Here is a 27,997-nt window from a genome sequence, read left to right on the forward strand (position 1 = left end):
CTGTCTGAGCATATATACTTCAGCACAGTTACCTAGAGACCAAGTTTTATTGTAAAGTGGCTGATATCAAGTCAAATGCGGGTGCTTTAGCTTAGCTGCATAATAAAAATGCATCCAATGGTGTTTAAATGAATTCATTCAAGTGTGTGCGTTTTCTTTTCTGCTTGACGTTTAGCTTTAATTGGCAGATTTCAAAATGCTTCCTTCCGGAGACAGAAGCAGATAAACGTTTCATGAACACTTTCAAGTCAGAATATTCAATCATACAAACTGCAGCCGCAAATATGTAATTGACAAGAGCACAAGTTCCATACAAAAGATTTATCTAACAAAATTACACAGATAGAACAGGCACTATGATTCCACAGATTTGGTTTCCACTGGCTGTAGCTTTTTACAAATGACCAGCTCGTCCTTACTATTCAGATAAGCACCAGCCATTTCCTCTTCTGTTGGAAGGCCATAGGGCAGTTTCAATGGCTTAACTCTGGGGGTAAAGAAAGAGAAGAAAACATCTCATTTGGTAAACCCATATTATTAAAGGACTCCAAATTTGTATGCACATCCGAAAGTTAGTAAATCAGCAAGTATGAAGGCCACTGGATCAACAAGGCATCAAAATTAGCTAGTGGTTTCAAAGTGTGACAAAAGCAAATACAGCATTCTTGATATTTTCACTACAGGTTTTCTTTAAAGACAAGCATATCATTTGTGTGTGTGTGAAAAGCTTGCAGCAGCTTCCTCAAGATTCAGGCCACATACTGGTTCCAGCACTTTAATCCTATAGCCAATCCTGAGCTGCCACAGTCCATTTGTGCAAGGCCCTGTTTTCTGTTGGGGCATTGTGTGGCAGATAATTATGATGGGATTTAAGCAGAGTATCTAGTGCAGTGGTCTCCATACTGTGGACTCTTGCTTGCCTTTAAATCGCCCCTTGGGGCACTGATACAAGACAGTTCCTCCCAGTGACACTATTTCCAAAGATGGGGCACTATTCCTCCACCTAATACTGATGCCAAGACAGTTATTAATCCCACTAGGCACAGTCAGGCCTCCCTAAAGTCTGAAGGACAGTAAATTTTCCCTTTGTTTAGAAAGTTTGGAGACCCCTGATCTAGTGTATTCACAAGGAAAGTTTAACATACCCAAGATTCCTTAAAAGGAAATGTTTTGCATATATTTACTATGTTCAGTACTAAAATTAAGTACCTCAATACAGGGCACTTTCACCCCCTTCCTGCCCAGGCCATTTTTCAGCTTTCAGAGCTGTCACACTTTGAATGAATTGCGCGGTCATGCTGCACTGTAACCATGTGAAATTTCTATTATTTTCTTCACACAAATAGAGCTTTCTTTTGGTGATATTTAATCAATGCTGTTTTTTTTATTTAAAAAAAAAAAAAAAAAAAATGGGATTTTTTATAACAGCTTACCTGTAAAATCCTTTTCTTCTGATGGACATCATGGGACACAGAGCCACAGTAATTACTGATGGGTTATATAGGTATCACTAGGTATTGGACACTGGTCACACCCTAATCAGGAAGTTCAACCCCCTATATAATCCCTCCCCTTCCAGGGATACCTCAGTTTTGTAGCAAAGCAATATAAGTGTATTAGAAGAGGGGCGGGACCTCTGTGTCCCGTGATGTCCATCGGAAGAAAAGGATTTTACAGGTAAGCGGTTATAAAAAAAATCCCATTTTCTGTCTCGGACATCACGGGACACAGAGCCACAGTAATTACTGATGGGATGTCCCAAAGCAATGCCAACTGAAGGGGGGGAATCACAACCCAGTAGGGTGCTATCAGACCTGAGGACCCTGTACCGCTGTCTGCAGCACACTACGCCCAAAGGCGATATCCTCATGCCTTCTCACATCCACTGGTGAATGTGGTGAATGTATGAATGTATGAACTGAAGACCAGGTTGCGGCCTTGCAGATCTTAGCCATAGAGGCCTGGTGATGCACTGCCCAAGAAGCACCAATAGCTCTTGTGGAATGTGCCTTGATCTGAAACGGAGGAACCTTCTGTTTCAAACCGTAAGCTTGAATAATTAGTTGTCGAATCCATTTAGAAATGGTCGCTTTTGATGCTGCCTGTCCTCTATTGGGACCCTCTGGCAGCACGAACAAGACATCCGTCTTGCGAATCTGAGTAGTTGCCTCCAGATAGGTCTTGACTGCTCTTACTACATCCAAAGAATGTAGTGACCTTTCTTCCGAAGAACAGGGATCTGGAAAAAAGGAAGGCAGAACAATGTCTTGGTTTAGTTGAAAATCTGAAACCACCTTCGGTAAAAAACTAGGATGAGGGCGCAGTACCACTCTATCCTTGTGTATAATCAAGTAAGGCTCTTTACAGGAAAGAGCTGCTATTTCTGATACTCTTCTAGCAGAAGAGATGGCTACCAGAAAAATTAGTTTCCTCGTCAGCAAGACTAAAGGAATCTGACGTATTGGTTCAAAAGGCTGTTTCTGTAACACCGACAGAACCAAGTTCAAGTCCCAGGGGTTTAGGGGCGCCTTAACCGGAGGATTAAGACGCATCACCCCCTGCATAAAGTTTCAGACCAGAGAATGCGAAGCAAGCAGCCGTTGAAACAACACTGATAAGGCCGAGACCTGGCCCTTGATGGTACTCAAGGCCAGCTTCATCTCTAATCCTAACTGTAGAAAATCAAGAATTCTACCTATGACATATTTCCTGGGATGCCAACCCCTGGATTCACACCAGGATACATAAGCTTTCCAGACTCTATGATAAATCATTCTGGAAGCTGGCTTCCTTGCATTGATCAAGGTAGATAAGACAGGACCTGAAAGCCCACGACTTTTCAGAACGTGGATCTCAATAGCCCACCCATCAAATCTAGCGTTTGTAAGGCAGGCCGGAACACTGGACCTTGAGATAACAGGTCTGAGCGTACCGGTAGGGTCCACCGGGAACCCACCGCCATCCTTGCTATTTCTGCCTACCAAGTTCTTCTGGGCCAAACGGGGGCTACCAGAAGTGCCGACTTCCTTTCTTGCCTGAGCCTGCAAAGGAGCGGTGGCAGTAACAGAATAGGAGGGAATGCATAAATCAGTGAGAGCCTAAGCCACGGAATCACCAACGCATCCGTCCTGCCTGCAAGAGGATCCCAGGCAACCGGTAGGAAGGATTTCCCTTTCTGCAGGTCTTTGGGTATGAGCCACCAACTGAGGCTCTGATGCACCGCCTGCGATAGGTGCATTGGAAAGTCTAATGCCTGAACCTTCTTGTTCCAGGCCGACAGAATACTGTGTTGCAGCAGTCCTAACTGGAACTGAGCATAGGGAACTGCTTTGAATGAAGACACCATCTTCCCCAGCAGCCTCATACAAAGGCGGACAGAAGGACTCTTCTTGGTCCTGACTGTCAGAATCAGCTCCCTTAGAGCAGTGATCTCTGCCTGCAGACACTTCAGTTGAGCAGGAAGAATGGGCACAGGTGGGCCTGCATCTCTGATGCCTATTGATGTCAAAAATTCTCCTCCCTGCAGGGTGAAGACTAATGTCTGAATTGATTCCAAACGGAAGGACTGCATCCTTAGGAATCGATTCAGACCTCTTAAATCCAAAATGGGTCTGACATCCCCATTTGGTTTTTGGACCATAAAAGGATTGGAATAGAGCCTCAATCCTTGATCCTTTGTGGGAACCCCCACAATGACCTTTTGCGACAAAAGTCGCTCTATCGTTAGAAGGAGCGACTGCTTCTTTTCTGGTTCTCTGGGAACACCTGATCTGAGGAAACGAGGAGAGGGAAATTCTTGGAACTCCAGTCTGTACCCGAAGGTTACTGTGGAGAATACCCATCTGTCCTGGAAGTCCTCCTGCCAGGGCCCTGAGAGCTGCAGCAGTCTTCCCCCCCCCACTCGAGCGAGCGGGGCGCCCCTTCATGAAGAGGCCTTCGTGTCTTGTCTAGAAGACTTCTTCCCCCAGGACCTCTTTTGTCCCTGGGGTTGACTCTTGTTTCTTGCCCCAGATGGAGGAGACCGTCGTGACTGCCTGGAGGCTGATGCCCCTGGCGCTGGGGAAAGAGTCCGCTTAAAAGAGGGACGCTTACTCTTCTTCTTATCAGGTAAGAGAGTGCTTTTCCCACAAGAGATTCTCTTGATATAGTTATCCAAGTCCTCTCCAAACAACCTTTCACCACGAAAGGGAAACCCAGCCAGGAGCTTCTTACATGGTGCTTCGGCTGACCAGTTCTTCAACCATAAGATTCTACGTATATGCACCAACCCAAGCGAAAGGCGAGAGGTCTGCACGATAGAATCTCTGATGGCGTCAACAACATAACATAAAGCCGCAGGAAGGTTAGCAAACCCCTGGGCCTGCTGTTCAGGTAACACTTTGATGACCTGTTTAACATGGTCTCTTAAGTATTGACAGACTCCAATCGCTGCTACTGCAGGTTGGGTCACTGATCCTGCTAAGGAAAAAACATCTTTCAATAAGATTTCCATTTTTTTATCCACAGGATCCTTGAGCATCTGAGGGTTGTCTACAGGACAAGTCAGACTACTATTTATTGAGGAAATGGCCGCATCGATGGCCGGCATTCCCCACCTGTTAATAAATTTTTCTTCCATAGGATAAAGTGTAGAAAACGTTTTCGGCGGAAGAAATCGCTTATCTGGGTGATCCCACTCAGAATAAAGGAGCTTTTCAAGTAAATTATGAACAGGAAAAGCATGTGCTGCTTGGAAAGGTTTCAGTGACCCCAAAGCAGAAGAGGATTCTGTAGCAGTTTCAGGTAGGGGCAACTTAAATGTGGAGCGGACCAATCCAGTAAGGATCTGCACTAAGACTTTCTCCTCTTGGGAAGTCGCAGAGGGTCCCTCTCCACCCGATTCCTCCGAAGAGGAATCATCCGTCCCATCCCGATCCTCTGAAAGGGATTCATCTCCTTTATCCCAGAGCTCCTCTGCCTGAGGGTCTTGGGGAACACAGGAAGGCCTAGTGCGTTTTCTTCCACTGAGAGAAGATGTAATCACGGCCATTAGTCTTTCCTCTAATCCAGTAATGGTTGAGGAGAAAACCTCTTGTGTAATATATACAGGGGCTGAAGTGCCGGAAGCAGGTGTAGCCCCTAACCCCAATGGCTCTCCCTGTCCCGCCGCCCCTGGTCCCTCAGGAGGGGAGGGTGTAGCAGACAGGGGGTCCTCAGAACATGAATGAGATCCCCTAGTGTCTCTGGTTCTTGGGGTGCTTGAACCTCTTCTACCTATAGTGCAAAGCAACAAGGTGTGAGGTATCAAAAATGAACACTGACTGCTGGGCGATGTAGTCTGGCAAAAGCCTTGCTACCAAATGCCCACTCCGGTGTTTCTTAGTAAAGGCAGCCTGGGGGAATGCCTGTGTCCCACCTTACATGCGACTGTCAGCTCTGTGTCCCTCCAAGGCTCAGAGCACCTGTAAAGTGTGCTTTAAATAGCCATGCTTTCTGGCACTGTGGGCGTCTGAGCACGCTGACACTGTGCTGATTCCCCCCCCCCCCCTCGTTTTTTTAAAAACGAGCGCTTCCCACGCAAGCCGACCCTTCCTGACAAGCCTGAAGGAAGGCTGGGGGGTGGGGGAAAAAGGAGGAGGCCGGCAGTGATGGGCCCTGCATTGCAAATGGCGGCTTCGGCGGTGGCAGCAGCTGTGACAGTGCAGTCTAACCAGCCTTACAGCATACCTAAGCCTTTCCCTAGCCTGGGGGGGGGAACATCCCAGCTGAGAAAACCCCCCACCATCATACCTTGGAGCCAGTGGAAGAGCCTGTGCAGCGAACGCTGAGACAGAATCAAGCATGAGAAGGTTTGTGCTCTTGGCTGCCCCCGGTGGTCACAATAGGCATAGCATGCATTTACCGTAAAGGAGAAAACCTATTAGAATATAAAAATTCTGTGGAATCTCCTCTTACCTTATCCAGCCGCAGGGTTCAGTTTACACAGACCCAATTTTTACCTCTCACGGTGGGCTCCGTTTGTGAAAACCGTCAGAGACTGGGGCCCCCTACGAGTAGGGGGATCCTGCAGTTCTGGCCCTGTAAAGCACCTCGCCAGAAATTAGGAAGTTTAAAGCCATTTTCTGATCTGCGGGGTCCAGCTCTCTAAAAAGAGAAGCGTTACAGGTAAAACCTCGTTTCATCGGACACGAGGCCCGGGTACCATCCAATTCGGCCATGAAAGACACTTTGAATGGATCCGGTTCGCCTGGCTTGCCCCAGTATAGGATCTAGGATATTCCCTTTGGAGCTTTAGCACAGGACATCTTTGCACATCCAACACCTAAGACACTGGCGTAAAAATTGAGGTATCCCTGGAAGGGGAGGGATTATATAGGGGGTTGAACTTCCTGATTAGGGTGTGACCAGTGTCCAATACCTAGTGATACCTATATAACCCATCAGTAATTACTGTGGCTCTGTGTCCCGTGATGTCCGAGAAAAAAAAAAAAAGTTTTTCTTAGTTTCAGTCAGTAAATTTTGTACATAAGTAATTTTTCTCCTTCACCGATGTGCGCTGATAGGCTGCACTGATGGGCACTGATGAGGTGGCATTTACGGGAACCAATGAGGCGCCACTTATAGGAACCGATTAGGTGGAACTAATATGCCACACTTATGGGCACCAATAGGCGGCACTGGTGGGCACTGAAAGCCGGCACTGACTGGCATCGCTAATGGGCACTGACTGCTGGCACTGCTAACACTTTATTGTAATCAGGGCACTGATGATCAGATTTATGCCATTTTTTTTTTTAAACCAGTAAGTAGGAACAAACGACATGTCTCCTCTGCCCTGACAGCACAGGGATTTGTGTGTTTACACACACAAATCCCCGTGCTGGCATTTGTGCATGCAATCGCGCATGGCTGGCGGCGATCGTGCCTGCCAGCCATGCAGATCAGGTCCCCGCCGGCGCGCACGCCCTCTGGCGGCCACTAAGGGGAAGGACGTACCCATAGTGGATTTCGCCCAGGAGAGCCATTGTGCCACAGTACATCTGCGTGAGGCGATCGGGAAATCAACTTTCTTTCACATTGTCATTATGGGGTATTGTTAATAGAATTTTAAGGAAAATAATGAATTCAATTTACTATGGAATAAGGCTGTAACATAACAAAATGTGGAAAAAGTGAAGCGCTGTGAATACTTTTCGAATGCCTTATACATTTGCAATTCAGGAAGAGTGGGAACCCAAGAAAAATAGGATTTTTTTCATCATACTTACCTGTAAAATCCTTTTCTTTGAGTACATCACGGGACAGAGTTAGGCTATTATTCCTTACTGAGTTATACGCCATCTCTAGGTGAATGGACACTGGTAGACCAAAGTCTTAGACAGGAAGTCCGCCCCATATAACCCCCCCCCCCCCCCCATACAGGAAATACTTCAGTTTTGTAGCAAGCACTGAATCCTTAAAAAAGAGGGGAGGGACCTCTGTGTCCCATGATGTATTCAAAGAAAAGGGATTTTACAGGTAAGTATGACAAAAAAATCCTATATTCTTTATTGTACATCACAGGATACAGAGTTAGGCTATTATTCCTTACTTACTGGGATGATCCAGAGCAATAGCCTTGAGGGGAGGGAGACACCCTGCCGAAAAAATAGCCTTCAGACTTTATACAGCAGCCTGTAGTACACTACGGCCTAAAGCCAAATCCTCGGCTGCTCTAAAATCCACCTGATAAAATCTTATGAACGTATGCACTGAAGGCCAGGTGGTAGCCTTACAAACCTGAGCCACAGATACCTTATTGGGAAAAGCCCAGGAGGTTCCCAAACCCCTGGTAGAATGAGCTCTCACCCTGAAGAAAGGAGCCTTACGTTTCTGACCATAGGCCTGAATGATCAATTGGCAGAACCAATGGGCAATGGAAGCTGCCTGCCTCTTCTTGGGTTCTTCTGGTAAAACAAAAAAGGAGTCTGATCCTCAGATCTCTGCAAATAAACTCCGACTGCCCGGACTACGTCCAAGGAATGCAGTCGTCTCTCTTCCACCGAACGAGGCCGAGAGAAAAAGGAAGGCAAAACAATGTCCCGATTCAAATGAAAGGCCAACACCACCTTTGGCAAGAAGGATGGAATAGGATGCAACACCACACTGTCGTGGTGAAGGATTAAGTATGGTTCCCTTCATGAAAGGGCCGCTAATTCCGACACCCTTCTAGCTGAGGTAACAGCAAGGCTAATGGTATTTCCTTGATAGGCTCAAATGGTTGTTTCTGTAACACAGACAGCATCACATTTAAGTCCCAAGGATTACCTAATGGGGGGAAGCAAATGGGTTGACCCCTGCATAAAGGTTCAGACCAGAGAATGGGAGGCTAAAGGCCTTTGGAAGAATACTGACAAGGCCGAAATCTGACCCCTGATTGTACTCAAAGCTGACTGTAGAAAAGAGAGAATTCTCCCAATCACATTACTTCTGAATTATTACCTCTATCCTCGGAAACTTTAGAGGTGATCCACTCGTCCTGAACCACTGTTCTCCAAATGTCCGCAAAGTGAAGTAGCCTTCCCAACACCCAAAAGAGTGGGGGCGCCCCTCAAAAGGAGGGCTTGGTATTGGGTTTAGAAGAGTTTTGGACCTAGGGTTTCTTCTGGCCTGGCGCCCTGTTGGTGGCAGATCTGTCTTGGGGCAGAGACACCTGAGGAAGCGGTCCCTGTGGTTTTAACCGAGGGACGCCTGGTCCTTCTCTTCACAGGAAGTAGAGATCTCTTCCCTCCGGAAATCTTTTGGATATATTTGTCCAAATCATCACCAAACAAGCGTTGCCTATGGAAGGGGAACCCTGCAAACAACTTCTTACAGGGAAGTAGGCCGACCAGTTCTTAAGCCACACAAGTCTGCGCATATGTACAGACAGGGGAGCCAGACGACAGATTTGCTGTATTGAATCCTTCAAGGCATCTACAGCAAAACACAGTGCTCCAGGTATATCTGCCCTATTTTCAGCAGGATCCTCCTCTTGGTTAGGCCCGTCAGGCCGTCTGACCTGATCCCTTAGAGGCTGGCAGACTCCTATTGCTGCGACAGCTGGCTGAATAGCTAAACTGGCCAAAGAAAAGGAAGCCTTTAATAGTGACTCCTGTTTCTTGTCAACAGGGTCCTTAAGGCCCTGTGCGTTTAACCTCCCTGGCAGTAATCCTGCGTGTGGCTCGGGGTTAAATTTCAGTACCATTAGCGGTAACCCCGAGCCACACTTGGGATTGCACTGCAGGATCCTGGTGCAGGTTACTTACCTTGCCCCAGGATCCTGCGATGTCCCACCGCTGTGTCTGCGGGCTGTGTCCTCCGCCTGATGCTCTGTGTGCCGGGCTCCGTTCCCTGCGAGTGTCGCGATGCATGGGGGCGGAGCCCGTCTGCAAATTCAAAAAATAGAAAATTCATAACACATACATTACACTGTAATCTTACAGATTACATTACTGTATGAAATAATTTCACATCCATTTTGTCCCCAGTGCTTTCTACAGTGCTCTGCATTACGTCAAAAGTGGTTTTAGACCAGCTAGAAAACAGCGATAGTAAATTAGAACACTTGCAGAATTGAGTGATAGTGAATCGTGGGGAAATTCATTTTATTATTTTTTTATAATTATTTATAGTTATTTATTATATTATAATTTATGATTTTGTGTTTCAAACTTTATCATACCCGGGATATCTACTAGACTCTTGTTTGGACAGATTTAAGTGTGTTATTATTAAGAATTACAGGCCTACAATATAAAACGCCAAATTTCTATGCAAAACAATTGTACCACTTTGAGACGCAAAAATCTGACATAATCATACCGCCAGGGTGGTTAAGGAAGAGACTGCTGCATCTACGGCTGGCATGCTCCATTTCTTAACTAACTTATCCTCCATAGGATATAAAAAGGAAAACCTCTTAGGAGGATCGAAAATCCTGTCAGGATGTTCCCAATCTGCATACATGCAAGGGGAAAGGCTGTGCAGCCTGAGGAGGCCTCAGGGACCCCAAAGAGGACCAGGGGGGCTCAGAAACCTCTGCAGGAGGGATCTTAAAGACAGAATGAAACATCTGTGTAAGAGTCTGGATCAAAAGCCTCTGAGACCGAGAGGCTGATACCAATTGGACATCTTCTGGTCCAGATTCCTCAGAAGCAGACTCATCTGCCTGGCCCTCCACAGAATCCTTAGCATGTAGCTCTTCCCCTTCATCAACCCATTCCTGCTCCAAGTCAGGAGGATCAGGGGAGGGGGATCTGTCATGCACCCTGCCACCCTGCGAGATGGAGGCAATCATGCCAGAAATCCTGTCCTCTAACCCGGCTAGAGCTGAGGACAGATCATCCCTGACAAAGGCTGAAGCAGCAGCGTTGGCAGTAGGCACAATACCAGACAGGCGCAGCAGCTTAGACTGCCTGGAAGCCTCTGGTCTCTCAGGGGATACAACACTAGAGTTTCGACTAGGCTCCTCAGGAGCTACTGACGACACAGATGTGTCCTTCCCTGTAGTGTTAGCCCCGCTCCTCTTTTTTGAAGACATTGCAAGCCACAAAAAGGGAGTACCTGGGTTTAGTGTTTACACCACCCCAGAAGGAAGACCCTTTAATAGGGCTCACAAAGCCCCTATGCAACAATCCTGCTAAGCACCTAGGCCTGCCAACCAACACCTGGTGACTCACGTGACCCGGGTAAGGAGGAATTAACTGGTGAAAGTTAATGGTTCAGAGCCTGCTTTGTGTCCCACAGCTGTCCTTTGGAAGCGCCGCATGTCAGCCATCTTCTGCTTAACCACTTCAATAACAGGCACTTACCCCCCTTTCTGCCCAAGCCAATTTTCAGCATTCAGCGCTGTCAGTTTTTAAATGACAATTGTGCGGTAATGCTACCCAAACAAAATGTTTACCATTTTGTTCCCACAAAAAGAGCTTTCTTTTGGTGGCATTTGATCACCTCTGTGGTTTTAATTTTTTGATAAACAAATAAAAAAATACCGAAAATTTAAAAAAAAAAAAAAAAAAAACGAAACAGTTTTTCATTGTTTCTGTTGTAAATTTTGTAAAAAAAGTAGGTTTTCTCCTTCACTGATGGGCACTGATAAGGCGGCACCTATGAGATGGCACCGATGGGCACTGATAGCTGGCCCTGATATGCAGCACTGATAGGCAGCACTGATAGGCACTCATAGGTGGCACTGGTGAGCACTGATAGGCTGCACTGATGGGTACTTATGGGTGGCACTTATAAGCAGCACTGCTGGGCACTGATAGGCGGCACTGATGGCTGGCACTGATAGGCATCACTTTTCGGATAGGAACTTTTCCCGACCAAAAAATAGAGAACATGCTTTCAATCTTTTGCTGGCTGGAATTCCGCCAGCAAAAGCCCAATGGAACATACACACGGTCGCATTTTCCGACCGAAAGCTCTCATCGGAGTTTTGCTGGCGGCATTTCCGATCGTGTGTACGCGGCATAAGGGCCTGACCTTCACCCATCACGGCGGGTTCCGTCACCTTCAAGGACTGGATACCCTTTTATGTTTCAGAGTCCACTCCCTTGGACCTGTACAGCACCCTGCAGGAATGCCTTAGCTCTGTAGTGTTCAGGATTCCACTACGCAGTGTCCAGCGCCCAAAGGTCGTGTTACAGGCAAAAACGCACAGGATCCTTGCGTCTTCTTTGCAAGGCTCGGGTACCATTTATTTAAGCATATAAGCTTTTCTCAAATGGATCCGATCGGTCAATCACTTGATTCATTTAAGAACCGTTTTGGGACTCAAGACCTGGAAGCTCAAGAGAGTTCAAACGTGCCCATCCAGCTTGCAGACTCTGGTAAAAAAACTGAATTACATCCTGTATGGGAGGGGTTATATAGGGGCGGACTTCCTGTTTAAGACTTTGGTCTACCAGTGTCCATTCACCTAGAGATGGCATATAACCCAGTAAGTAAGGAATAATAGCCCAACTCTGTGTCCTGTGATGTACGATAACGAAATACCTAGCTCAAGGCACTCATTATTTATTTCCAAATTGTGCTTTATTTTAGGGTTTTTGCCTTCCTATGGATCAACAAGTTTTGGGGTTCTGAGGATGCAAGTGCAAAGTTTTTAATGTATTTATTTTGGTCTTTTGAACTCTTTTGGCTACTTTCACAATGAGGTGTTTTTCAGGCGCTTTTTGGGCTAAAATTAGTGCCTGTAAAACACCTCCCCTGCAGCCCCAGTGTTAGAGCCCGAGTGCTTTCACACTGGAGCACTGCGCTTGCAGGACGACAAAAAAAAGTCCTGCAAACAGCATCTTTGGGGCATTGCGGGAACGGTGTATACATCGCTCCTAAAACTCCCCTGCCATTGAAGTCAATGGCCAGCGCTGCCGAAACGCCTGCAAAGCACTTCGGCAGCTGCGCTTTTAACCCTTTTTCGGCCACTAGCGGGGGTTAAAAGCTAAAACTAGCGGCACTTTACCATCGACGCCCCCTGTCCCAATGTGAAAGTGCCCTAAAGGACATGTTACTTTTTATAGGCCAAACATTTACAAAACCCTGAATTGGCAGTGAACACTGTATACAGCCAAGACCTGAAGTCATCACCCATACTTATTGGGGCTAATGTTGTATACGAAAGGCACACAGAAAAAATGTTTCTGAAATCTATGAGGTGGTACACATGATATAAACATTTATCTTGGCACCTAGTATTTTAAGTTTACTTGCAAAGATCGTGGTGCCCAGTATTTTAAGTTTAATTGCAAAGATCTAAGAAAGACCTGTATATATACCTAACCAAGTGCTTGATCATTTTAAGTTTTTCGTTGACTGTTGGGATGTTCTTATGTATAACTGGCTTTTGAGCCTGAAAGAAAAAAAAAAAAAAAAAGTAAATAAATCTTGTTGTTAAAACAATGTACATTAAATATTTATAATACAAAAACAATGTAGGTTTCATACATATGTACTGTTGCACATCTATCAAAATAAGTACACTACCTTTTGAAGTCCAAGCTTCCTTACTACATCCTTTTCCCAATATGGTCTACCAATAAATGATCGTACTCTAGTGATAACATGTAACTTGTGTGGTTGTTCAGCATCTCCTCCATATTTTTCATGGTCTTCTGGCTTTGGTTGAAATGTCTAAGTGCATTATAAAAAGAATAAGAAAAACAAAAACAAACAAAAAAAAACAAACCACACACAACACACACCATGAAGATGTGTAGAAGATGTGTAGAGGTAATACCATTTAACATGTTAGAAATAGATACCTCTAGGGACTGGTAGATCAATATATTTATCAAGAGACTAGCATATTTTTTTAAAGCTACATATCATATTACAGCAAGGTTTAAAGTATAACTAAAAAGGTAACATTTTTTTGTTTTAGTTTTGGATAGAGTAGAGATGGATTAGAACCCTTGTCAGATTTTCTTTTCAAATATTTTATTGGCAATTTCACATACAACTGCTACATTAAGTTCCATGCATAGTTTCTTACAATTAGATGATCGTGTACATAGAAATAATGTCGGAAAACAATGTATTAAGGAAAACTGAGTTTTTAGATAGCAGATATATTTCCAAATCATACAGTTTGCTGGAACTAAACACGTAAATGTATGAAAGATTAAAGGGGACTACAATCCCATTTTTAACACTATAAATTTGGGCCTTTCCCCAACACAAGTGATGGGGGGCCCCAAAAGTAATACATGTAACAGAGTATATTACCTATTTTTGGATTTGGAGGGTAAAGTGAAAACAAGGGGTGGAATAAAGAGAAGGGGTAGAAAGAAGGGGATGTAGGCGAGAGAGTTGTGGGCTGGAGAGGAAGGGGGAGGAGAGGTGCCGGCCTGCCCGCGTGGGTAAAGGAATCATATTAGAGTCTGGAGGTGGTGTTCATGCCCACTTAAAGCGATATTAGGTCTTCAGCTATGTCCGTTGGTAGAAAGTGTTCAACCCAGGGTCGCCATACTCGGTTATGTTGGGTGGCTTTATCGAGAATTTTTGCTTCTATTTTGTCATGGATCATTGCTAGGGTCACCCTATTCTTTGTTTCAACTATGTTAAGAGTGGGTGTTTTCCAAGCCTTAGCTATCGTCTGTTTGGCTGCGGTGAATAAATGTAGGAGAAGTCTGAGTTGTGATCTGGTGTAGTCTTGTGGGAAAAGGTTGAGGAGGGCTATTGTGGGGTTAGGGGATAAGGTAATTTGGTGAAGAGTGGTAGCCATCTGGAATATTATTGCCCAGAAGCGCTGTGCTTGAGGGCACGTCCACCATATATGTAGGTGCGTGCCCCTGTCTCCACAGCCTCTGAAACAGTTCGGGGAGGATTCAGGTAGAAATTTAACGATTCTAGCTGGGACAAGGTACCGGCGCATTAGCACTTTATAGTTCGCTTCTGAGGCAACAACATTCTGGGATGAGTTTTTTGTATTGGACCATATGGTCGACCAGTCTTCTGGTTCAAGGGTAATATCGAGGTCTCTCAACCATCTCTGTGCATATGTGGGTAGATCTGGGGGTGGTGATGTAAGATGGGAGTATAGACGGGAGATAATACCTGGGGCATGCGGGTCCGACTCGCACATATGCTCAAACTCGGTTAGAGTATCCAGTCCAGAGTTAGATTTTATAGTTGATTGCACAAAGTGTTTAATTTGGAGGTAGCGGAAACATTCTCTGTGAGGGAGTTGCGCTTGTTCCTGGATAGATGGGAAGGGTTTCACAGAGTCTCCACTAACAAGATCACAGATGCGAGTCAGACCCGCCTGAGCCCAGGTGTGGAAAGAAGTTGGTTCTGTGTAGGCTGGGGGGAATTGAGGGTGACCTAAATAGGATAGAAGTGGGGAGTGTGGGGAGATTAGTTTGAAGGGAGTTTTTAGTCTATCCCAAAGTTTAAGTGTGTGAAGTGTAATTGGGCTGCGTGATAGTAGTGTGAGAAGTTGGGAATACCCAAGCCGCCGTGGAGCTTGTTACGGAGAAGAATGGGTCTCGCCACTCTGGGTCTAGTTGGCCCCCATATATATTTGAAAACTTTATTTTGTATGATCCTATGGTAATAAGGAGGGACTGCGATAGGGAGCACTCTGTATAAGTATAACAGTTTTGGTAATAGGGACATTTTCACGGCTGCTATGCGTCCTATCCAGGAAACGCATAGTGGTAGCCAGGTATTAAGTAAGGAAGATATTTGTGAGAGCATTGGGAGGTAGTTGGATTGGAACAGGTTGGAGGGATCCTTAGTTAGCCTAATCCCTAGATATGGTATCGAAGAGGAAGACCAGTGGAAGGGATAATTGCTTCGTAGTGTTTCAAGATCAACTTGTGGCAGGGACACATTGAGGGCCCTCGATTTGGATTGGTTGACCTCCAGTCCAGATATGCTGGAGAATTTATCTAAGGTGTTCATGAGGTTTGGTAAAGTGGTATGGGGAGAAGTAATAAACATAAGTGCGTCGTCGGCAAAGAGACATATTTTATGGGAGGTGGATGCTATTTCTAGGCCCCGGATGTCGGGATTAGATCTAATCAGGGCTGCTAGGGGTTCGATAGTGAGTGCGAAGAGCAGGGGAGATAAGGGGCAGCCCTGTCTAGTCCCCCGTGATATTGGAAAAGGGTCCGACCGGAATCCGGAGTAGTGCACATACGCCTGCGGGTGGGTATAGAGGGCTTTTATCCAGTTTATGAAATTGGGGCCGAAGCCCCAGCGTTGGAGGATAAAGAATAGATAGGGCCAAGAGACCGTGTCAAAGGCTTTTCGTATATCTAAGGAGAGGAGGTGCATAGGGATCTTACGGGAACGGGCCAGGTGTTGTAGGAGAATTACTCGTCTGATATTGTCGCTCGCTTGTCGCTTGGGTATGAAACCAACCTGGTCCTTGTGTATTAAACCGCCAATGATGGGATTGAGGCGTAGAGCAAGAATTTTGGCCAAAATCTTGATATCCACATTGAGAAGTGAAATTGGTCTATAGTTGGACCATAGCGTGTTGTCAGTGTTCGGTTTGGGGATCATTGAGATAAGAGCAGTCAATGTGTCCCTACCAAAAGAGTGTTGCTTTAGTATGGCATTAAAAGTGTTGGTAAGAAGGGGGGATAGTTCTGTGGCAAATTTTTTATAATAGAGGCTGGGAAGGCCATCAGGGCCTGGGCGTTTATTTGGTTTTAGGGTTTTTATGGCTGCTAGTACTTCGTCTGTCGAGATCGTGCTCTCCATTAGCTCGCGATTGGATTCAGACAAGGTTGGAATGGGCAGTTTATGAAACAGTTTCTCTGCTTGGCGCTGTGAAAATGTTGTTTTAGAGTCATAGAGATTTGATAGCTGTTTACGAAACTCCGAAAGAACCTTGACAGGGTTGCTGGTGACTACATCTCTAGTTAGCCTGAGTCTAATTGGAATACGAGCCCGGTCCGGTCTACGTAAACGTAATGCCAGGTAGGTGTCCGGTTTGTTTGCTTTAGTATAGATTTTATGGTTTGTTCTACGGATAGTTTTGTCAGCCATCTCGGCTAAGAGAAGATCTAGTTCTAGTTTAATTTTTTCTAGTGTTAATTTACGTGTTTCGGTAGGGTCAGATTGGAATAAAAGAAAGCTATTATGATAGTCAGATTCAAGCTGTTGTAGTTTGAGTTTCTTGTCTCTATTAAGGTGGGATGCCACTGAAATACATGTGCCACGTATCACGGGTTTGTGTGCCTCCCAGAGCAAGATGGGGGAGATGTCGGGGGTTGCATTGTGTTTTAGGTAGTCCTTGAGGGCTACTTGAATATCTAGGCAGTAAGATGGGTTGGTTAAGAGAGAGTCATTCATACACCATGATCTGTTAGTAGTTTGTGGGATTAGGGATGACACTGTAGTGATGACGGCACAGTGGTCCGTCCATGTAATTGGTTGGATATGTGAGTGAAGGAGAAGTGGTGCAGATGATATTGAGGTAAATATATGGTCAATCCTGGAGAATGAATTGTGGGGGTGTGAATAAAATGTATAGTTTCTCTTTGAGGGATTGAGTTCTCTCCATGTGTCTAGGAGGGAGGCTGATTGTATTAATTTACGAAATTGTGTGGAAGGGGTGTAGTGTTCTGGAGCATAGGGCGATTTGTCTGTGTGCGGTTGTAGTACAGAATTGGAGTCTCCGCAGAGGAACAAAGTTCCCTTGCAGTGCGCTTGCACGACTTGCAGTAGATGTGAGAAAAAGGGAATCGGGTTTGTGTTGGGGGCATAGTAGGAGACGAAGGTTGTGGTTATGTCCTGCAAGAGTCCCACTAGAATGAGATAGCGGCCTTCAGGGTCTTTTATCTCAGAGAGTGGGGTGAATGGCATAGTGTGGTGAAAAGCTAGTAAAACTCCTCTATGTTTAGTATTTGCTGAAGCAGTAAATACTTGTGGGTATCTTAAGCTAAAAAAACTCGGAGTGTGGCGTATGGAAAAGTGGGTTTCCTGGAGGGCTACAACTTTAGCTTTCAGGGACACAAAGGTTTGGAATGCTTTTACCCGTTTATGTGGGGAGTTTAACCCCTTAACGTTCAGGGTAAGGATTTCAAGTGGGGCCATTATGGGGTGTTTGAGTGGTCTATATCGAGGAAAAGGGCCCACGCGAGCCAACCGGCATAGAAGAAAGAAAGGAGTGAAGGTGTAGAGTCAAAGAGGGGGGGGAGAGAGGGGGGGAAGAGGGAGAGCATTGTGGGTCGGGTGAAGCACTGGGCGACCCCTTCAGTAAGGGGGCAACACCCCAGTAGTGCCCGACTAACGTGTGCACTGACTCTGCGACCGAGGTTCTGGTCAAAGAGTGAATGCACTACAGGGGGGGTAAGCATTGACTGCTCCCCGCCGCAACCGGGAGCAGCAAAAGATTAAAGATACCTTATAAGTGAGTATGATAAAAAACAACAAAACAAAGTATAAAGAAAAAATACAATATATTCCCCTGTGCCCCCAGATAACGTGAATAACAGCAGAACATCAGGTGAAAGGTGGGGGGTGGGGAACGTGAGAGCTTTTGATGCAGCTCAATTCAGTAAGTGATAAGCATTCATGTGAGTTTTTAGTTGAAGTCGCTTATCATGAGGGATTAGTATCGTTGAGTTGGGGGAAGAGGAGGTTGGGTAGGAGGGAGGGGGGAATGGGAAGGAATGTAGATGGGAGGGGATGGGAGGGGAAGGAAGGAAGGAGAAGGGGAGGGTTAGGGGGAGGAAAGGTAAAAAGGGGGGGGGGGGGGGAGGAGGGGGAGGGGTTAGGATAGAGTAAGGGGAGGAGGGAGGGGGAAGGGGAGGGTGGGAGAGGGGTAGAAGGGAGGAGGGGGAGGAGGGGGAAAGGAAATGGGGGGAGGTGGGAGGAGGGGGAGGTGGGAGGAGGGGGGGGGGGGGGGGGGGGAGGGTGGATATGGGGTACATACTGAAAAGATATGCAAGTAACTCACGGTAGGTCAATCAAAACATTAAAGCTGTCTAGTTGTTACATTACCGGTACTCAATAATGAAAGCGACAGAGTAGCAGGGTTCCCCTGGTTCACAAATTGTAAACCAGGTCAAGTGCACTCTGGAATGTGCAAAACTGAATTGTGCGTTTAACAATAACTTTGCTACGATCACAAAATAAAAAGGATTTGAAAAACAAGAGAAAAATTGAACAAAATTGAACAAAATAACTGAACCTGAGGAGGCCTTAAAAGGCCTACGAGCCCTGAAAAGGAAACAATTTCAGGTTACCAAGAGTCCATTCCTGACGGAGGTCCTCTGGCAGATCTCGGTCACGGGTGGGATCTCATAAGGTGGTGTGGAGTCATTCACTGCTAGTGCGACCGAGTACCTGCATATTCAAAAAAGACAAAAAAGGAGATAAAAGAAAAGAGAAAAGGAAGTTCCTTGGTCTTCAGCGTGGAGCTCGGGATTTCGGGCTGCGATAGGAGTATTCAGATAATCTGGCTGGTGTTCCTTTCCGGATGGATGGTGGTCCGGTGTTTTTCCGATTAGGTGTCGTGGTGTATGGTTGAGATGCTGACCTGGCTGGAGTGCGAGGAAGGGCTGTGTCTGAGTGGACATTCTGGGGAGACAGGTGGAGCGATTCCAGTAGCCTTTGAAGAGATTCTGGTGTGGTGGAGGTGTGTTGTTGACCTTGATAGGAGAATTGCAGTGCGAATGGGAACCGCCAGGTGTACTTAAGTTGGTGCTGTATAAGTACCTGCAGTTGGGGTTTCATAGCACGGCGTTTAGCAATCGTGAGGGGTGCTAGGTCGGAGAACAATTGATATGTATGGCTCTGAAATTGCAGGGTGTTATTGTTGCGGGCGGCTGCCAGGAGCTGTTCTTTCGTGCGGAAAAAATGCAGTTTGATAATAATGTCTCTCGGTGGCCCGTCAGTTTGACGTCTGGTGAGCGCTCTGTGAATTCTATCGAATTCAAGACGTTCGATGGGTATGGATGGTGCTAGCTCTTGAAAAAGTGCTGTTGTAAAAGATTGCAGGTCATCGATTGTTTCTGGGATTCCTCTGAGGCGTAAATTGGATCTGCGGGAGCGATTTTCCGCGTCCTCGAGACGGGATAAAAGCATAGAGTTCTCCTCCCTGAGGGCGATTTGCTCTTGTGTTTGTTCTTGGAGTGTGAGTTCTATGTCATCTACCCTTGTTTCAAGGTCTGCTGTGCGTTGGCCTATCTCGCGTATCTCACGTGTCAGACTAGTAGTAATTTGGTCTGATGTTGCTTTGAGGGCCTTATGCAGCATAGATTCCATGATTCTCATAAAGGCAGCTTGTGACATACCTGTATTAGGGACAGATGGGGAGCCGCCTGAGTCCTCTCGTATATCAGCCTCCTCATCGCTGTCAGGTATGTCAGAGTGGGCTGGAGATGTTGCTGTGGGATCAGCCAGGTTCCGGGCCTTCGACGCCATCTTGGAGGAAGCGCGGGCCAGCGCTTCTTTGATGGGTTTGTGGTTAGGTTTTCGGCGATGGCCCGTTAACACCATACCGGAAGGTGCACTGGTTTGTGGAGAAGCGATCCCCGTGAAAATGGCTCCGATTTGCCGGTTCAGTAAGGCGCAATAGTCTCGGGTATGCGGCGGGGAGTGCGGAGCCTCACAGAGACACGTCTGCCATGTAAAGCTTCGCGCATGCGCCCCCCACCCTTGTCAGATTTTATTGTTGTCTGTGCCCCTCATACGGAGATTCACCCTCTCTATTTGTCCTGTTTACATTATCATTTGAAAGTGAAAGTAAAACAAAAACCCAAATTTTGAGTTGCCCCCAGAAAAGGAATAGAGGGGAAATCATCCAATGGGACACTAGTTCTGGTGACCTGGGGGTCCCCAAGAGATTTATTTAATTTTCAGGGATTTCCTCTCACTTCCTGTTTGGTTATGGGACAGGAAGTGAAGGGAAATCTCCACAATAGGACACAGATGGCAGGGGTTATAACCCTCCTTTACGCTATCCAAAATGAAAAAAAAAAAAAGTTTTGCCAATAGTTCTACTTTAAGAAAGAACTGCTTAATAAACATGATACTATACCTCATCAACTTTGCACATGTTTTCATTTGCCTTACAGATCTGCAGGATGTCCACAATAAGGGTGGAAATAATCCTTTGGGCTTCATATTCAGACTGAATGACTTTAAGCGTTGTACAGCCACTTCCTGTCTTTTACAGTGTCTTTTGTTTGGGGATCAAATTCTTATTTTACTCACTGAACTGCAACTCAATTTATAACATTTGTATCATGTGTTTTTTTTCTGGATTTTTGGTTGATGTTCTGACTCTATCATTTAAAATACACCTATGATAAATATTATAGACTCTTAATTTCTTTGTAAGGGGGCACATCCTGCACATTGCAATGTAATTCATACAGGCAGCCACTACACACACTGCAACATAGATCGATTAGGACTATGGCCTTTTGAGAAACAGGAAAGCCTTGTACATATACAAATCTCAATTATTCACACCATTGTGTTTTATTACTTATACTTTTATCTGTTGACCACTGCTATGCTGTTTATCTGTTTGTATTGAAGTATTTACATGCAAACATGCGACTTCAAAAGAGATAATAGTAAACGCTCACCTCTTCAGGAAGACGAGACCTTGTGAATTTATGGCGGATTGAGCTAGGCCATACCTGTGACAGGGCAGGGTGCTTTGTAAAGAGCTGCATACCAAACATATAGTCAGCAGTAATAAGCATTAATCATCAAAAGAAAAGCAGTCACAAAGATGAAAATTGTAAGAATACTCCAGAGGAGGCTGCAATTCTCCGACTCTTGAGCAACATACGAAATCAAGAAAAATAATTTTTTGCGGGAGGAGGGCCTCATAAGAGGTCCTCTAATATTTGGACAAGGTTGTCCGGTACCACATCCTACCAGAAATTTGCACAGAAAAAAACCCTATAAACTAACACTAGACTTTAAAAGGTACCAATACATTTTCAATTTCTTACTGTGTAGTATACAGTTATTTCTTCACATATGTGATTTTGTGTTATGTTATGTCCTCATTGTATGTCTTTTATGGTTTTAACAAGGTGTTATACAATACAGTTTGATAATTTTTCAACAAAACATATTGGTACCTTTAAAGTCCTTTGTTAGTTTACGGGTTTTTTATTTTTTTATACCAATTCAAGGACAGTGACATTGAAACTATTCGGCTTACAAGCAAATTATATAACTGACCCGGAACTGGTATGCAGACCAGAAGTCAGAGAATTCTAGTTTCCAATCACAGACTTCTTACAAGCATTTGAATCTGGAATTTTCCTGCCCCCTCTGCTATAGAAAAGGTTATGTTGGGAGGTAAGGGGAGGGGCAAAAAAGCTGGGCCAGTACCGAAAGTAACTAGACACTCCCAGAAGAGAAGAAGGTGATGATGTAGCAGAAGGCGGGGAAAACTGATTATGTTAGGGACCTGACTCTTCCAAGATAATCGATTGCCTCACCAAGTTCACAGGCACATTGCAAGTTCTTACGAAAAAATGTTTATGAAAAGTAAAAATGCTGCAAATAAGTATTTAGGATACTTGATTTCTGTCCCTTTGCCTGCATTTAAAAAAAAAATTGTAAACACTAATAAAGAACTTATTTTATTTGCTTCCGTTTAGCCTGTTAAAATACCATTAAAAAACATTTTTTTGATAAATCTGTTTGAAAGGTGCACATAAACTTAGTAATCTTGACAGAATTCAGAGTTGTTTAGTGTGCTCTGCACTCTTCCTGTTTTGTCTCAAACAGCCTTGCTTTTTATCTTAAGGCCCCTTTCACATGATCGGACCGTTCAGGTCCGCCTGTCAGTTTTGACGGCGGACCTGAACGGGCGCTCCATGTTAGTCTATGGAGCGTCGGATGTCAGCAGACGGATGGCTCTACGTCCAGGCCCGTCGCTGGCGGATCGGATGAGATCTGATGAAAACGGACATGCTGTCCGTTTTCATCCGATCCCTCCATAGGCGGCAGCGGCGCCTGACAAGCCCCTCCCCGCTCAGTGAGCAGAGAGGGACCTGTCATCCGCCGGCTCAGCGGAGATCAACGGACAGTCCGCCTCGTGTGAAAGGGGCCTAAAGTGATTGTGAAGTCTCGTTTTTTTCCTCTAAAAATAACAAACATGTTATACTTGCCTCCTCTGTCTAGTGTTTTTTTTTTTACAAAACAGCCCAGATCCTCCTCTTCTCGGGTCCCTCTTCAGTGCTCCTGGCCCCTCCCTCCTCTCGAGTTCCCCCACAGCAAGCAGCTTGCTATGAGGGCACCTGAGGCGAGTCACAGCTCCCTGTGTCCCTTCAGACACGGGGCCCCGTTTCGGCTCCGCCCCCTCTCCCAATTGGCTAACTGACTTTGATTGACAGCAGCGGGAGCCAATGGCGCTGCTGCTGTGTCTCAGCCAATCAGGAGGTGAGTGCCAAATGGCCCGAGGAACTCATGGGATAGAGATGGGGCTCTGGGGAGTATTAGGGGGTGCTGGGGCGACTGCTGCACACAGAAGGCTTTTTATCTTAATGCATAGAATGCATTAGGATAAAAAACCTTCTGACTTTACAACCCCTTTAAACTACAGAATGATAAGCCTTAATGTTGTAGAGATATGGTTGATTAGTTTAGCAAAAGACCCTGAGCAGGGCTGACACCACTCAGTCCACATAAATGCTGTGTTTTGTCAGCTCATAATAGGACATAGGATCTAAGAAAATTTTAGTATGCAGCTCCCCCCCAGACCCACTTATACCAGCCCAATCTAGCACCATGCAAAAGATCAGAGGCTGTCCCCGCTCTCTCCCTCCTCATAGACCCAGACACAGCAGTGGGAACCATTGGCTCCTGCTACTGTAAATCACAGCCAGTGAAGAGGGAGTGGGGGGGTGGGACCCAGCTGCACTCTGTGTGCCTATGGAGCTTGCTATGGGGGCATTTGGTGGGGGAATGAGCCAGGAGCGGTGGCAGGGGACCAGAGAAAAGGAGGATCAGGGCTTCTCTGTGCAAATCCACTGCACAGAGCAGGTAAGTATAAACCTGTTTGTTCTTAAAAAAAAAAAAAAAATGAATGCTTACAATCACTTTAAACTACCATACCTTATAGGAGAGTTGAGCTGTCTGTGGAGGGCGCTTATTCAGGGGGTGATCATATGAGGGTTCTTTAAAAAGTTTTGCAGCCACAGCGTGACAATTCTTATAGTAAACAGCATGGTCAGCAGGCTTGCCAGACTAGTCACATGACACTCTCAGACACGACCAATTGCTACTCCTCCCGCCCTCATTGTTTCCAACAAAAATATAAAAGTGCAGAAACTTTTTGAAGACCCCTCGTACTTGTCAGTTGCCAATGCATAAGGTGGTGCTTAAAACAAAACAAAGAGCATAATGCATTCCCTCTGAGTGATCTTCCAGAGCTTTTCTGACAGGGATATGGTGTATTTAATGCATGTCATGGCCTTCTTGCGACTATGCTATATGAGGAGCCCTAAAAACATGATTGCAGGGCATTGCTGCATTTGGCTCCAATCCCCTAGTGGGGAAATCTCCTTCCCTCCATTCTCAGGTGTCCCACTGCTTAAAGAAAAGTAATGCTTTAAAGGGGTTGTAAACCCTCAAGGTTTTTCATCTTAATGCATTTTATGCATTAGGGTGAAAAACCTTCTGTAGAGCAGCAGCCCCCCAGAGCCCCCCCTTTTACTTACCTGAACCCAATCGTTCCAGCGACGGAGACGAGCACAGCAGCTCTAGCCGCTGTCTCGGGTCCTCATTGGATAGACTGATAGCAGCAGGAGCCATTGACGCAGAATCCAGTGACACAGGAGCCCGGGGGCAGGGCCGAGTCCTGCTGTCTGTGTCAAGGGACACAGCAGCAGGACTCAGGAGTGCAGCCACACGAGTGTCCCCATGGAAAGCAGCTCTCCATGTTGGCATCTGAGAAGATGAGGAGGATCGGGGGCACTCTGTGCAAAACCCTTGCACAGAGGTGGCAAGTATAACATGTTTGTTATTTAAAAAAAAAAAAAAAAAAAAACTTTTACAACCCCTTTAAATCCTAATCCCCTGCTGCATTCGGTATGTAATTACTCCTAGTTTTGACAGGTACCCACTCTCACTTCCGCTCGGATCACCTAGGTGATCCGAGCGGAAGTTCTCATCTCACCCACCCTCCCTACAATCTTCTGGGACATGTCACAGGTGCAGTGTGGTTTCTGCATGCATAGTGTGCAGCCGGCTGTGAATCCGCAAGCAGCAGAGCCGGATGCCCACAGTTATGATGCCGGTGTGGGAAACCCAAAGGCTAGTAAAGAACTATCCCAGGTGAGAACGGTGCTGGATCCCTGGACAGATAAACGTCCTTTTATTAAAAGTCAGCAGTTACAGGATTTGTATTTGTAGCAGCTGACTTTTACATTTATTTTTTTTTACCCCCAGAGTGAACCTCCTATTTAAGAGCTCTCCTACAACCCCCCTCCTTTTTTTTTTTTGTTATTTCCTTTCCATATCCCCCTATAATCATACTGATTGTTATGTATACTTTTATGATTGCCAGACTTGTTTTCACGCTTCTTTCTTCCATCTGGTCATATAGATAAAAAATTCAATAAGTTACCAGTAAATTTGTATGAAAATTCAATAAAAACTTCAATTCCTCTGAAAGTCATATTGAAACTTGCCAATACTGGTCCCAGTGTGATGACAGTATAGGCAGAGAAGCCGGAACTAAGGCCCAATACACACTATTAGATTTTCTGCAGATTTTTGTCTTCAGATTTACCAAAACCATGTAGTGTAAGGGCCTGTGATTGCATACAAATCAAAACTCTTAAGGTTTGACTTCATATTATATGGTTTTGTAAAACTGAAGACAAAAATCTGCAGAAAATCAAATAGTGTGTACGGAGTCTAACAGTAGCTTTTAAGCAATCTAGCTCCCAGTAAAGATTTACTGCTGTCATAAAGCATGGCCACACAGATTTTCCAAATTACAAAAAGTTGACATGTAAAGGATGCACATTTAAATGTGACCAGCCCCCTCTAAAAGCAAATCAATGGACTATGAAAACTTTTACATGTAAAAGGGCTTTTTTATTTTATAGAAATGTCACTACAAAAAAAATGAATAGCTAATGCTTTGTTCAAGGTAAACTACCAAGCACAGAAACAAAAAGATGATCATGTCTGAGATATACCTTTAATCCTACTGTTCTTGATTGCACAGCTTTATAGAATCCCAATGCCATTCTTATTTACTCAACTTCTAAAGTTCTAAGAAAGAGCTAGTAAAACAAAAATAAAGAAAACAAAATAACATTGGTATTAGAAATGTACTTTTGTACCAATTCACAAAGTATACATTTATGAAGACATTTTACAGAAAATATCAGATGCTGCTCAATGCTGAGTCCAAATAAACAAAGTTAATTGTTAGACATGAATCTATATTTTACTTCCTTATATAATAAAACAGTACATTTTAATATAAAAAAATAACAGATTTCCGATAAACCATTTCTTGTAAAAATTTTGTAATCTTTTATAAAGAGTCCAAAAGACTTACAGAAAGTAAGCAGAGCTTTACAAGTAATAGCAGCGTGTCCTGCAAAAATATACCTGAAAAGAAAAAAAGTTAAATTATATACTTCCCTTACTCCTGTTTGTTCTCACTTTACACATAGTATGGCTTATGATTTGCTTTAGATTAAGGCTAGGTTCACACTTGTGCGGCCTGCATTTCCTCAGGCAGGACAGCCCATTCATTTGAATGGGCTGCTGTGCCCCATGAAACGCAGGAAAGAAGTCCCTGCACAGGAACATTGAATAAATAGTGTGGTTTCCAGTTCGGGTGCAATTTCCAGTGCAGGCGGCATGCCATTAGGATTAATGGCACCTGCCTGCAGGTCCCGTGTTTCACTGTGCGGGTGGTTGCAACTGTGGGAATCTGTATGGGTTCCGCAGCGGCATCACCTGCATAGGCGTGGACCTAGTCTTACCAAATCTAAGATGTATTGTAAGAACCGAGCTAACTATCCAATCAACTTGCATCCAATGGGGGATTACACAGATTAGAGCTGCACGATTAATCGGTAAGAATCGACATCGCGATTTTACCCCCCTTGCGATCTTAACAAAGCATTTTCCCGATTCTATGTAGAGAGTTCTCTTCTCAAGCCGACAGCTGTTAAAAAAAAACAAAAAAAAACACCAGGCAGTCTGCCAAGTTTTACAACATTCCTTAGCCTGAGCTAACTATAAACACTGTAACGATCAAAGGAATGAACTTCGGTCTGTAAATGAGGGAAGTTTAACCACTTAAAGACTAAACCTTTTTCTGACACTTGTTGATTTCAAGTTAAAATCAGTATTTTTTGCTAGAAAATGACTTAGAACCCCCAAACATTACACTTTATCGAATTAAAAAAACAAAAACTAAAGATGATGTTACGTCACGAGAAATGTGATCTTTATTCTAAGCAAAAAAATTGTGATTCTCATTTTGGCCAGAATCGTTCAGGTCTAACATAGATCATAATAAGATTGTACAGTCAGATTGTAAGGTGTGTAGCAAGCTTTACACAGATAAAATCTAAAAAGCATCTTCACACTTTTCACAACAGGTGTGGTGTGTGAACCCATGCAAAAGCTTGCGTTCTCTCACACACACACATATATATATATATATATATATCTCAACACACTGCCCTTTGCAGACTCACGTGGGTGCCATTAATTATTGATTGCACCACCATGTATTTTGGTGCGGTGCTACTTTAAAAATTGTGCTGCCATTATTTTTGCACATCTCACATACATAGAGGAGTCCACTGAAATCAATGGGCTGCACGGGAACGCGCAAAAAAAAAAAAAAAATCATACGTGCTCGGACGCGCCTCCTGGTGTAACTAAGCCCTCGAGACAACCTTTCGTGCTGTAAGGAATTTAATCTGATTGCTGAACGATTAAATATTGCAGTTCTGAAGTATAGACACAATTTGTGTTTTATTAATAAGAGTGTTTAAGGGGAAGGCCTTCTGTCAGGTGTCAATGCTGAACATTGAGGCTCACACAGGGAGCCCCTGGATAAGCCCGATATGAGAGACCCGATCTACCTGTATCAGCTGGGGGACAGGCACTCCAGTGTCCGGTCAGGAGCTCCGCACCCACAAGGTCACAGCATGGAACCCCTTGTCTTCTCTCCTAGGACCTGTGAAGAAGACCGCGCACGGAGATGACGTCATGCACAAACACAGACACGTGAGACTGCGGCGTTTCCGGTCTGTGGAACGCGGAAGTTTGAACGTCTTAGTTGAGGCTCGCTCATTGATTCATTGTAGCTGTGGTGTGTGGGGGAGATTCTGAATCACAAGTGTTGTTATGTCTGTGCTGTCCGGTATGGAGAATTCGGCAGGAGTGGTGCTCAGGAGAGCGGTGGAGCTGGACAACAACGGCAGGTTCCAGGAGAGCTTGGTCTGCTACCAGGAAGGCATCGATCTGCTGCTACAAGTGCTGAAGGGTCAGTGTATAGGAGGGGACTGTATACAGGGGG

At 45.0% G+C, this 27,997-nt stretch overlaps 2 protein-coding genes and 1 long non-coding RNA gene across 7 annotated transcripts in view; 2 read left to right on the forward strand and 1 right to left on the reverse strand.

Annotated features, from left to right (window-relative positions):
- The window catches only part of LOC141127856 (uncharacterized), a 574,076-nt gene that overhangs the window by 420,408 nt on the left and 125,671 nt on the right, over positions 1–27,997 (forward strand). The gene's annotated exons all lie outside the window — the stretch shown is intronic.
- On the reverse strand, positions 148–27,722 carry MRPL30 (mitochondrial ribosomal protein L30). 4 transcript variants are annotated; one of them, XM_073614699.1, is made up of 7 exons: positions 27,561–27,722; positions 26,012–26,064; positions 25,644–25,730; positions 21,057–21,110; positions 12,985–13,131; positions 12,777–12,850; positions 148–487 (listed from the first exon to the last, which is right to left on the reverse strand). In XM_073614699.1, exons 3-7 carry the CDS (start codon positions 25,692–25,694, stop codon positions 355–357), a joined length of 459 nt encoding a protein of 152 aa, XP_073470800.1. In that variant the 5' UTR covers positions 25,695–25,730; positions 26,012–26,064; positions 27,561–27,722; the 3' UTR covers positions 148–354. The 4 variants fall into 4 exon arrangements, with proteins under 4 accessions (XP_073470800.1, XP_073470798.1, XP_073470799.1 ...); XM_073614697.1 differs by having other exon boundaries at positions 21,057–21,140; positions 27,561–27,719; XM_073614698.1 differs by lacking the exon at positions 26,012–26,064 and having other exon boundaries at positions 27,561–27,721.
- LOC141127849 (MIT domain-containing protein 1-like) overlaps positions 27,683–27,997 on the forward strand; it is a 107,552-nt gene continuing 107,237 nt past the window's right edge. Inside the window, exon 1 of one of the 2 annotated variants that reach the window (XM_073614690.1) lies at positions 27,683–27,964. In XM_073614690.1, coding sequence (XP_073470791.1) covers positions 27,826–27,964 — 139 coding nt within the window. In that variant the 5' untranslated portion in view covers positions 27,683–27,825. The remainder of the gene's footprint in view (positions 27,965–27,997) is intronic. The other variant, XM_073614689.1, reaches the window with a different exon arrangement.

Source organism: Aquarana catesbeiana, linkage group LG02, assembly GCF_042186555.1.
Source record: "Aquarana catesbeiana isolate 2022-GZ linkage group LG02, ASM4218655v1, whole genome shotgun sequence".
Taxonomy (NCBI): Eukaryota; Metazoa; Chordata; class Amphibia; order Anura; family Ranidae; genus Aquarana; species Aquarana catesbeiana.

Bases quoted from the DNA above. Each gene is read 5' to 3' on its own strand.
- MRPL30 (XM_073614697.1), bottom strand. From the start codon at position 25,694: ATGGCATTGGGATTCTATAAAGCTGTGCAATCAAGAACAGTAGGATTA. The intron at 13,132-21,056 runs GTGAGCGTTTAC...TAATGCACTTAG, and splicing joins GGTCTCGTCTTCCTGAAGAG to ACATTTCAACCAAAGCCAGA. The intron at 12,851-12,984 runs GTAGTGTACTTA...TTTTTCTTTCAG, and splicing joins GGAAGCTTGGACTTCAAAAG to GCTCAAAAGCCAGTTATACA.